This window comes from Puma concolor, chromosome A1, assembly GCF_028749965.1.
Source record: "Puma concolor isolate L17-30 chromosome A1, mPumCon1.1.hap2, whole genome shotgun sequence".
Lineage (NCBI taxonomy): Eukaryota > Metazoa > Chordata > Mammalia > Carnivora > Felidae > Puma > Puma concolor.
The window spans coordinates 146,239,261-146,252,191 of NC_141667.1; the positions used below are offsets into that span (position 1 = coordinate 146,239,261).

Here is a 12,931-nt window from a genome sequence, read left to right on the forward strand (position 1 = left end):
CGATAGGTTTTACATTTATCTACTTCTCTCTCTTAAAGGACATGCTTGCCATACACCAGACCAAGCCAAATAAGTCTGAAGATTCAAATTAAAAACTCCCCGAGTGATCCTGGACCTAATGTGTCTATCTGAGGGCCCTCTACACCACAACCTACTCTAGGGAGGCTGTGGCTCGGGGTTCCATTTCTGTCTCCAGCCATTTCTTCTCCAACAACCTACCCCCAACACACATTATGCTGTCACTCTGCCTGACTCAATTTAGAATCACTCCCTTTTACACACAGGCCATCCTTTCTCCCTTTCTCCCTTCATCTGATACCCCAGGCAAAGATGAAACTCTAATTAAATCCAATTACCCACCTGCTCTACCTCTGCAGCTAAAAATGGATCAAGAAAAATGTACAACCTTCCAACAGTTCCCATTTTAAATTTATGGCCACAAATTGCAAATGGGCAATCAGCACTGTTCAACACAGTGAAGCAGACTAAAATCCCGAGTTTGTTCATTTTCCCAGTATACAAAATACTATTTCATACTTTCTCCTCTGTTTCTCAAACCTCTTAAACCTACCCACTCCCTCAGCTGCCTGGAGAAAAAAGCAGGAATCAGACACAAATTTCTCTTCCAACACTCAAAACTACATACTTAACCCATACTCTTATTTCCTATTACAACAAATGCCATGTTCTCACTTCTTTCACAGTCCAACCCTTCCATTTGCACTCTGGATCTTGCAACTTCTCACTTTCTCAAGAAAATTATATCCCTCTCTGTGCTGCGTTGTCAATTTCTCTCTCCATGGATCTGCGGCATCGGCATACAAGCCTCCTCTAACATCTGCAGTCATTAAATCCACACTCCCTACAGGGACCATCCTACCTCCAGGCTTCTTAAAAGAGTTAACTTATCTGGTGGCTTCCACTTTGTGTCCTCACATTCTCTCCGCGGTTTAATCCAAGCAGGTTTCTTTTTCCTCTCAGTTGTACCCGAGATGACCACTGTCAAGGTTATCAGAGAGGTCCATCTAACCAAACACAACACTCACGTGCCTATTCTCTTTCCTGACCTCTCAACAGCATTCAATACTACCCGCCATCTTAAAACAGCTCCTCCTGCCCCTAGACAATGATCACCAGTGATCTCCATGTCACTGAATTCACTTTTTTATCCCTGTATAGTGATTAGAGGTTGAGGCTGTTGAGTCACACGGACCTGGATTCAAATCTTGGCTCTCTCACTTCTAGTACTCAATCTAGGCACTGATATTTAACCACTGAGCAAACCAGGGAAAATATCAGGACCTAATTCACAGCTCTGAGGATTCAATTAGTTAATTTACTTTTTTCTTCTCTATTACCTCTTAGGAACATGTGACATAATTCACTCTCCAAGAAATGTTCTTCCTTTCATCTCAGACTGCTCCTTCCTATTCGCTGTCATAAGCTCCCCCAACTCTACTTGCCTTTTAAATTTAGGAGCTCATAGGAGAGAGAGAGCATGAGCAGGGGAGGGGAAGAGAGAGATGGGCACAGAGAATCCAAAGCAAGCTCTGTGTTGACAGCAGTGTGCCCGACGCATGGCTCAAACTCACAAACCACGAGATCATGACCCGAGCTGAAGTCGGATGCTAAATCAACTGAGCTCCCCCCCACCCCCCAGTATCCTGAGCTCATAAATTTCTATATTTTCTCCCTAAGTGATTGATCTCCACCATTCTCATGACTGAAACTACAATCTAACCCTCAATGATTTCCAAATCTCAGTTTCTAGTCTATAATTTTCTCTCAAGCCCCAGATTGCCAACCAATCTCCACCTGGATATTGCAGCTACCTCATACTCAATGGGCTCAAGAGACAAGCCTCCATCCTTTTTCATGTGCTCTTTCTCTCACCAGAAACTCCCCTGCCTGTCACAGTCTCTAACTACTTGCTGTCAGTCTCTGGGGCTCCATATATTTCCTCTTTTGTAACAGTCACTAAACTTATATTTACTGGCTTGCTAGACCGTAAACTCCATGATAGAAAATAAGACCTTCTCATATCATTAACACTTTGCCTAGTGTCTCTTACATACGAAATGTTTAATACTTTTTTTTCTTTTTTTTTTTTTTAACATTTATTCATTTTTGAGAGGCAAAGCACAAACAGGGGAGGGGCAGAGAGAGAGGGGGAGACACAGAATCTGAAGCAGCCTCCAGGCTCCGAGCTGTCAGCACAGAACCGACGTGGGGCTCAAACTCACGAACCGTGAAATCATGACCTGAGCCGAAGTCAGACGCCCAACCGACTGAGCCACCCAGGTGCCCCTTAATAAGTACTTCTTGAACAGAATCTGAGCTATTGAAAAAGTTACTGCTTATTTAACTTCTGAAACAGCATTTTATTTGTTCAGTTGTCTAATGCAGTATAAACACTTTCATATCAAAATACTTAAACCACTGGTTTACATTAATGTCATTTCTAATCCATAAAAATACATCAAACAAAATTTAGAGGTACTTCTAAATATATTCTATTATGTCTGGGGAATTCCACAATTATCAATTGCCTCTGGATATAAAAAGTTAAAAAGGCTCCAAGCTAGGAAAGACAACTAAGGGTGATACTGTTTGTTTACCTACTTTGGAATCCCACAGAATTTTTTAAAAGAATGTTAGTGAAAAGATGATATTTTAAGTCTGAAATGCATGAACTTTCTGGATTATTTTTAGAAAGGATTTTCTTCTCCAAGACTCTTCTATCATTTTCCCCACATGAATACTAAATACTATCACACTCTAATTGTGTATTAATATTCTGTTTGTTTTTACTCCTCAAAGATAGTATCCAAACAGTAATTTTTTTTAGCTTATAAAGCCTTCTCATGGTTAAATGCAGAGTTTCCATTAGGGAGCCTGAAATTTGAAAAAAGCTTGTACACACACATACGCTCTCACACAGACACCAAGAGATTCACTGTGATATCATGAAGATGTACATATATGACTTGAATACATAAGGGCTTTTAGAAAGTCAAATTGATTACAAAACCAAAATATGCACTAAATTGAGGAAAAACATTTTGTATTGCTCTTATGTAGAAAACATGACCCCTTAAAGGACAAAATCATTGAGAAACTGATCACACTGAAAAAGGATACAAAACAAAGTTAAAAACAAGAAAACTGGAGCCACATAGCCTTAGGAATACTTAAATAAATTAGATTGCAAAGGACCAGACTTTGTTCTCAGAGTATCTGGGCAATTATCTCACAAATAAGGGCTATTTCTATTTTCTATAACTGCCAGAGTATTTGATCAGATTGCTTCTGCACGTTCTATAATAAACCAAAACACACATAATGAAACCTTATACGTACACTAATGGAATAAAGAAATTATAAAATGGACGATTCTCTAATATTACAAAAGTATTTGAGCTTTTAACTGATCTCCTACAATTATCCAAAGTACTTAATTAACCAGTTACGAAAGAGCCTATATGTGAGATAGTAATGTCACACCTTTCTCCAGAAGCTCTTAAATCCTCTGAATGCACCCTTTGAGTTTCTGAGCATGTTTCCAAAATAATTATGGAAAGCCATTTATCAAACTATAGCAAGACCTCTTTTTAGTTTATACCCTTTTACCTACTAATTATACTCCTGGGGAATAATCCTATATACTAAGGAGGCTTTATGCAGTCAGTCAGTCAGTCAGTACATGTTCATTAAGCACCTACTATGTATATACACAAATATGTTTGTCACAATATAACAGGAAAATACTGGAAACAAACCCATTATTTGACAATGGAGGAACTGGGAGAAAACCATAGTATTTCGTAGCCAAAGTACAATACAGTCATTTAAAATACATGCATGGTAAGTTGGAAGCAATATGGAAAAAGTTTTACAGAGTTACAGGACAAAAGCAGAACATAAAATCAAAAAAGTCAAGGGGCGCCTGGGTGGCGCAGTCGGTTAAGCGTCCGACTTCAGCCAGGTCACGATCTCGCGGTCCGTGAGTTCGAGCCCCGCGTCAGGCTCTGGGCTGATGGCTCAGAGCCTGGAGCCTGTTTCCAATTCTGTGTCTCCCTCTCTCTCTGCCCCTCCCCCATTCATGCTCTGTCTCTCTGTCGCAAAAATAAATAAATGTTGAAAAAAAAAATTAAAAAAAAAAAAAAGTCATAGAATCACACTCTCAGAAGAAAGTCTCCGTAGAATAAACACGGAAATAAAATAGGTCAAATAGATTGGCTGCATCTTGGGGGTAAACCTCTGAGATTTTCTTTATATCTCTGGAATTTTCTACAATTTCTACAATTTTCTACAAGTTTTCTACAATAAACATACATAACCTAACTAATGAAAAAACCCTGTTTTTTCCTGTTTTTTGAGAGAGAGAGAGAGAGACAGAGAGTGCGTGAGAGAACGCATCTGCACAAGGAAGGGGCAAAGGGATAGGGAAAGGGAATCTGAAGGAGGCTCCACACCCATCGCAGAGCCTGACATGGTGCTTGATCTCACAACAGTGAGATCATGACCTGAGCTAAAATCAAGACTCAGGCACTCGGGTTGCCTGGGTGGTTAGGTTGGTTACACATCTGACTCTTGATTTCGGCTCAGGTCATGATCTCACGACTCATGAGTTCAAGCCCCACATGAAGCTCTGTACGGACAGCACGGAGCCTGCTTTGGATTCTCTCTCTCCCCTCTGTCTGTGCCTCTACCCCACTCACACTGTATCTCTCTCTCTCTCTCAAAATAATAAATAAACCTTAAAGAAAAAAACAAAGGCACTCAACCAACTGAACCACCCAGGTGCCCCAAGAACCACAATTTTTAAAAGACAATACTTATCAATCATTTCATTTGAGAAGAAAAACCACTGACCTGTCTTCAAAATTTTCTGAACCCTAAATAACCATCCCAAATGGCACAAATGAAAATTAGTATCTTAATACAGAACTGCTGGAAGCAAAGCTCATTTTATAAAATTTCTCATCAAAATCAGTGAGTAAAAAGCCCAAGACTTTACTGAATGTTTCTTCAGATCACAGGAGACCATGTTCTAGAAAAAGCAGTAATTGCTACTTATCAAAATGGAAAAAAATTCTGATTAATGAATGAGATTATCTTCTCATAACCATATCAAGTACTGAACAGTAATAATAACATCTCAATTTTTTCCTAAACCAAATGCAAACATCATTATTTTTTTTTAATCATTTACAAGTTAAGACATGCAAAGTAAAAAACAACTAGAAAGTCCTATAGCAAAACATAACAGTGTTGTGGGTACGGTTTTAATTGTCTTTTTTTTCCTATATTTTTAAAAATGTCCATAATAGATGCACAACTTTTAAAAAAGAGAAAAATAGGGGCACATGGGTGGCTCAGTCGGTTAAGCATCTGACTTCAACTCAGGTCATCATCTCATGATCTGTGAGTTCGAGCCCCTTGTGGGCTCTGTACTGTCATAACAGCTTGGAGCCTGGAGCCTGCTTCAGATTCTATGCCTCCCTCCTTCTCTGCCCCTCACCCACTTGCATTCTGTCCCTCTCTCTCTCTCTCTCTCAAATATAAACATTTAAAAAAAATTTTTTGTTAAAGAGAAAAATAAACTTAAATTATCAAGGGAAATATACTGAAATATATTTATTTATACAGATTAGATTAGTAAAAACACAGTATTTGTAAAATTCAGACCTGCTTGTGAGAGCAGCTCGAGAAATCTGAAGGCCCTTCAAAATCAGTCAATACAACCATCACTTTTAGGGAGATCAGAATACTTCACATTTCTAATACCAGAGTTCATAATTTGAACAAAGACGTATTTTTCTCTTACTAGGAATCTGTCATAAACAGATCTAAGGATGTTTTCTTTTTAATGATATAGCCTATTTCTTTGTTCATAAGGTATCAACATCCATGATGCCATAGAGCTGTTATAGTAAAGTGTGTTAATAAACACAGTCTTTAGTGAACTAACTGAGGTAACATCAAAACATAAAACTTTCTTTACTATGTAAAAGTATTTATTAGTGTCTCTCATTGACTTTAGGTGTAAAATTATTTCAACTTAATCAGAGAAAAGCAAAAGGAAATTGAGAATCCATATGCCTATCACTGTATGGAGAACAACAACCAACAAGATACAACAGTGCGTATTAGAACACTTTCAGCAACTTCAAACATACATACCTTACGGGATCAACTGCTAAGTCATTAAATAAGCAAAAGAGGCAGTATCTCAGCAATGAATAAAGTACAGTGCTCTGAAGTTAAACTGTCTGGTTTCAAATCCTAGTTCTACTTGTTTTTAGTTGTATAACCTCAGGGTTAATCTCTATGTGTTTCCATTTCTCCATCTTCCTATAAAATAGGGATAATAACAAGATAATGACAATAACAGTATAATAACAATAACAATTCATTCATAAAAGAAAGAAATCTTTTATTTTCATTTTTTCAATATGATGATAGCTTTATTTTTTTTTTTAAGTTTATTTATTTATTTTGAGAGAGCGAGAGAGCATGTGAGAGAAAAAGTGCATGCAGGTGCGGGGATGGATCAGAGAAAAAAGGAGAGAGAGAATCCCAAGCGGGCTCCATGCTGTCAGTGCAGAGCACGATGTGGGGCTCAAACCCACGAACCGTGAGATCATGACCTAAGTTGGATGTTTAACCAACTGAGCCACCCAGGTAACTGTGAAAGAAGTATTTTATCTAAAAAAAAAAATGTTTTTTTAATGTTTATTTATTTTTGAGAGACAGAAAGAGACAGAGTGTGAGCAGGAGAGAAGCAGAGAGAGAGGGAGACACAGACTCTGAAGCAGGCTCCAGGCTCCGAGCTGTCAGCACAGAGCCCACGCAGGGCTCGAACTCACTCGTACCGTGAGACCATGACCTGAGCTGCACTGACTGAGCCACCCAGGCACCCCAGAAGTAAAGGAGGAGATACCATGTCTAGCACAGAATAAGCACTAAAACAGGGCTTTCCCTCCTTTTTCTTCACTCTAAATAGAATTTGTCACCCATTTTGGAAATAAGAATGAAGATCTCTAACTCAACAAATTAGTACTTAAAGTCCTAAATTCACTTGAAATCGTAATTACCCACCACAAAGTACCTTGTGCAACCTGAGCATAATCCAACTTAACCTTAAGGTAAATGACAGTTCCCTTCCATGGCGATTTTATCCCAGTTGTTTCAAAAGAAGAAACGAATGAAACACCAAGATTCTTTCTTAAAAGATGTACCAAAAAATTTTAGAGTCACTGTACTAACAAAACGTGATTGTCTCAGAAGTGCAAAGTTACTGGGGGAAACATAATAATGCACAACCAAGAGCAAAATTTAAGTAGTTTAGTCTTTTTAGGATATTTAAAGTTAAGGTGCTTGGAATATTCAAAATTATCAACATTTGTTAAGTATAAAATTGCTATTCTCTATAAATAAAGAAATGTCAACTATGATTAGCCTGGAAGTAGTTATACTAGAGCCATTCAACTATCTTGGGATTACTGTGTTCTCTTTTCTCACAAAGAAATTAGTACAAGCGACAGAATGTTACAAAAATAGTCAATAGTGTTGAAGGCTTTTTAATAAACTTCATTTTGGCAAATAATCAGAGAAACTAACAAACAATGAAATCATGATGATTTCATTTATTTGTTCTGTACATATCTGATTAATAGGCATTAATTTTCTTGATGGAAACAAGAGAACTCTATTGTTATATACAGATTAGAAATGTGAACACTTAGCATTTCCCACAACTACTGACTTCACAAATTATTTTGAATGTTATTTCAAATAACACTGTAAGTGCCAGAGGTTAGGTAAGCAAAGAGCTCTACTGCCCTCTAATGAAATAAACCAAAAAAAAAAAAACCAAAAAACCCTCTTTTTGATGTATCTCAGAACAGGAAAATAATCTTACTTTGCTAAATGCAGTAGACGAACACTAAGACAATTAACTGCAAACAACTAGAATATATAAATCAAAATACTGCAAGAGAAGCTACAATCGCCCAGTTTTCATGATAAAATTAGTAGCAAAACAGGAAAGCCTTGAGACAGGAACATTCCAAGAGAAAGGACACGAGTGCAACAGTGCTATCTAATGTGATAGCAATTAGAACTTCACTGCAGGCTACGCTTTTCATGTGTATGTTGGAAGTGAATGAGAAGAAAGACTTTTAGAAACCACACACTTTGATGAACTGCAGGAAGTTTTCGGCTCAGCAGCTCAAAAGTAAACACCATCAAAAGAGTCTCTCATAATGTTCACTGACTAACCCTCTCAGAATTTTTTTTAAGTTTACTTATTTTGAGAGAGACAGCAGGGGAGGAAGAGAGAAAGAAGAGACAGAGAACCCCAAGCAGGCTCCACTCTGTCAGCACAGAGCCCAACGTGGGGCTCGATCTCACAAACCGTGAGATCATGACCTGAGCCAAAATCAAGAGTCAAATGTTGAACTGACTGAGCCACCCAGGCACCCCTCTCAGAATTATTTTAATACATGAATACTTTCAGGAAAAATACCCTTTAACATACTCACTTAAAAGAATTTTATTTCACGCTTTCTGCTTTTTAAACAAATGCCAATTTCATAATATGGCAACTCTGTATTCTATGATACTTTCCATCATACACTAACCAGTGATAACTTGTCATCGTTTTCAATAAAACTTCTCCCTTCTTGGGCGCCTGGGTGGCTCAGTTGGTTAAGCGTCTGACTCTTGGTTTCGGCTCAGGTTATCTCACAGTTTTTGAGTTCGAGCCCCACATCAGACTCTGTATTATCAGCACAGAGCCTGCTTGGGATTTTCTCTCCGCCCCTCCCCTGCTTTCTCTCTCTCTCTCTCTCTCTGTCAAATAAACAAACTTAAAAATTTTTTAGAAAAAGTTCTCCTTTCTTTTAACAAACATGGTTTTTAAAACATGTTCCATATTCCTGTTCCTTTCATCTAATATTCCCACCTGTCAAGAATTCCCAAAGTCTCACACGAGTACAAAGAACAGAGTACCAGATCACAAAAAGAGAGAGGGAGATTATGAAAAGAAGAAAAAGTAAATCTTCCCAACAGCAGTTCACTGAGAGAACAGAGGTGTGGTGGTTAACTGCTCCTTGGAGCTGGGACACACAGCGCTTGGAGATGGCAGGTGTCTGTCCAGGCTGACAGCTGTGATACGCTCCATTACGTGTCTCTTCTTTAGCAGATATGAGAAACAGGTCAAATCCACACAATGCCATAGGAAAGAGAGGCAATACAAGGGAAAGAGGTGCACTTAAGTCTGCACCAAAATGAAAATATCGGGGTGCTCGGGTGGCTCAGCCTGTTGGGCATCCGACACTTGATCTTGGCTCAGGTCATGATCTCACGGCTCATGGGTTCGAGCCCTGCATCAGGCTGTGTGCCGACAGGTCAGATCCTGGAGCCTGCTTGGGATTCTGTGTCTCCCCTTCTCTCTGCCCTTCCCCTGCTCATGATCTGTCTCTCTCTCAAAATAAATAAACTTAAAAAAAAAAAAAAAAAGAAAATATCCTTTTCCTTTGTAGGCCGCTGCTCTTCTTTGCATCGTCTGTTTGTCGATGCAAATGGTTCTCCAGCTCTACAAGTTATATGGATAACCAAACACTCATTCAAAACTTCAAAACAGCAACACACAGGGAGATACAAATGTACTCCAGGTTCTATCTCCCAGTGAGCTGGATTTCACATCTGTAGAGATTTTCTGAGTAACATGGATTAAAAACATGACTCTTTTACTAGAAGTATTACTCATTCATTCCTACTGTCTCAACATAGAACTGACATATAAACGTATTTTGAAGACATAATAAAAGAGCCGGAAGGACTCAGGCATCCCAAGGTCCACCACTGCCTACACGATGATGCTTGAAGTACACCCCATATACGGTCACAACAGTTTCCTTCCAGCCTATCAATTCCATTTACCTACTCAGACTTAACGTATGACAGTCCAGAGAAATGCAACAGTGAAGGCGTACAGCCACTTGGAGAACATACGAATGTGTGTATGTACATCTGCACATACGTACGCGTGTGTGTCTTCACTCAGAATAGTTCCAGTCTACACTGGAACTAGTGAGTTCCAGACTGTTATCCCAAACCTAAAGGAATGCCTTCCCTAGTTCACTGTAAGAAAACATCAGGCTTTCCAGGCTGCCCTTCCCCTCCCGAGGTCTCAGTAAGCATAGATATGAAAAAGAAGATTGAGAACTAAAAAGGCAGAAGAGGACAAGGAAAGGGAAATGATTAATTTCATCAGGAAATAAATTCACTGTCAGCTTTGGTTTAAAACAAAGGCATTTATTTATTCATTAGCCAAAAATAAGTTTTATTGCCGATGATGATGAAAATGGCAGCAGCCTGCATTTTTTAAGCATTTACCTAACACTAGGCATCGGACTAAATAAGCACTCCATACACTGGGTAACCCCGTGTGACAGGTAATGTTATCCCCGGTTTACAGATGAAGAAGCTGATACTCATAAAGATGAAGTGACTTGCCCAAAGCTACACCACTTCTAAATTGTAGAGCATACATAATATACCAGTTACTTCAACTCTTAACTACTAAACTTATATTATTTTATATATTATTGTTATTTATACTGTATTCATCAACTTAAAATGTGTGAAATGCAATACTTTTGAAACACTGAATGAATTAATAAATTATATACAGTGAGACCCAACTCAATTGCCTAAAATTTTATAGACTTGTTAACCTGGGCTACGTACTGGTCCCCATTACCATGGAAGATAAAAATGCGCATGATATATAACACATGATGAAAGTTCTAACAAAGAAGTAATACTGCTCTCATCCTTCAATGCCCATTTTAAACAATAACATTTCTCCAATTATTCTCTGATTACATCCAGTCATAGTTACCTCTCTTTCCTCAGATCTTCCTGATTTTCACCTCTCTGTGTTAAAAAGATGCAAAGTCTCCTTTATTTAGGGGGAAAAAGTCACTCCCCTTTATCCATCTTAAAAAGGTAATCGATTACAATAAAAAGATAACAAGTATCTTTCCCTGCTATCTTAAATATATATTTCTCTATACGCTACAGTAAAAAAAAAAAAAAAAAAATTCCATACCAACTCTTTTAACTTTGATAAGATGTTCAAGCTTCCTGAAATTAACGCTAAAAAAGAAATCATCACGCAGTATAAACGAATCCAAAATTCAATTTTGCAACAGCTGGGATTTAAACTCATGCACGCTAGTGTTACACACACACAAACACAATTCACATCATCTTGGTAATGCAGGCATTGGCTAGACAACAAAATTCCTTCTACTATATGTAAGCATCTTAAAACACAAAACACCTACAAATATCCACAAATATCTAAATCATTAAAATCTTAATTTTATATGGCTATTACCAAGTTTTCCCACTGCAGAATTTAAAAGAAGAGGTTATGAAATGCTCATGCAAGACATTTCTTCAAATGAATAACAAAGGGATAAGTAACTCTGATTCTCAAAACCTGTCACAAAGATCTAGCCATTTGTTAATCCTTGTTGAATTTTAATTTAATTGTGTTTAAAATTTCAATCCAGGGGGCAGAGACTGCTCACAATAAAGTACAAGACCTACCTGGTAAACAAAATGCAGCATTTCACTGAGGTACCATTTCTTACCTTTGAATCTTCACCACTCACTCCCAGCTGTAACACGGCTTGAGGAGATTTTAGTTTCGCTTGGGCAGAGTGAGCCATCTGAAGGTTAAGCTGCCATCCGACCGTCTCTAGCTATAAAAGACAAGTACAGATTGGAATCAGATGGTATGGAAGGAAGAAAACAGTCAACTTTCAGCAAATCTCCCACCCGTAGGAATGAACATGGATAAGCCTAGACTTCATGGAAAGTCAATTCTATGGCTCCTTCAACCTGCGTTTTCTGCAAACTCTCCCTTTGGGCTCATGAGATTGGCCTTGTGCCAGGCCTGTCAAATTCAACAGTAAAACTCGTCTTCAAATACACTGCATTCTGAAAATAGAGGTCTTAGACTAAGCAACAAAGTACAGTAAGAGTCCATGGTCTTTAAATAGCATATTACTATTTCACAACAGTATATTTTAAAGCCAATGGTTTTCTCAACAGTTAGGGATTTTACACTTTAATGACCTCTCGTTGTCTTTCAAAACTCTGAACTGGATAGAATACAGGTAAGACTTTTTTTTTTTTTTTTAATTTAGAGGAAAATTGAAGTACGCAGATGGTAAGAGGTTCACACATTTAGACACAGTTAGCGAGACTGGAAAAGAGCCAGACCAAGAATTGATATTTACTAGTGAGCAGGTGTTATCATGCTTTCCAAAGTACTCTAACTTATTATGGTTCCCAGTTATGACAGAAACTAATTAGAACATTTCCTATGAACTTATTAATTAACACAAGAGCAAAATTCAATCAGGTAAGGCAAAAATAGTAAAGACAGACTAAAACTGTTTAAGTTTTCTTTTAAAATATTAAATAGCACAAATGTGGTTTACTGAACTTGAGACATGATTGGTTTCACTAACCTCAGAACCTCAGTACCAGGAGTATTCAATTTCCAATAAATTCGAGAAACACTATTTAGGAAAGATGTGTGAAATGCAATTGTCACATGCCTCTCACAACATGGCCCTAATAACTGATTTAGTAAAAACTACCTTAGCTACACTGGTAAGATGGGCAGTCTCACAATTTTTTTTTTTTTACTTAACCAGAATACTAACTTCTAACTTGAAAGACTGTTCAACAGCAGAATCACAGCAGTGACTCGAAGCCAAATTGGAAAGAGAGCAATGGAAGTATTATCTATTCAAGAGAGGATGCGATGAGAAAATAAAGATGTATTTCTGTTCTTTCTGGCACTGAACCTTTGACAGGTTATGGGTAAAAAGAGGGA

The 12,931-nt window shown here is 38.0% G+C and overlaps 1 protein-coding gene across 4 annotated transcripts in view; it reads right to left on the reverse strand.

Moving 5' to 3' along the window:
* The window catches only part of COMMD10 (COMM domain containing 10), a 219,471-nt gene that overhangs the window by 159,626 nt on the left and 46,914 nt on the right, over window positions 1-12,931 (reverse strand). For all 4 annotated transcript variants that reach the window (XM_025924332.2, XM_086705797.1, XM_086705783.1 and 1 more), the window contains exon 5: window positions 11,676-11,786. In XM_025924332.2, the coding sequence (XP_025780117.1) occupies window positions 11,676-11,786 (111 nt within the window). The remainder of the gene's footprint in view (window positions 1-11,675; window positions 11,787-12,931) is intronic.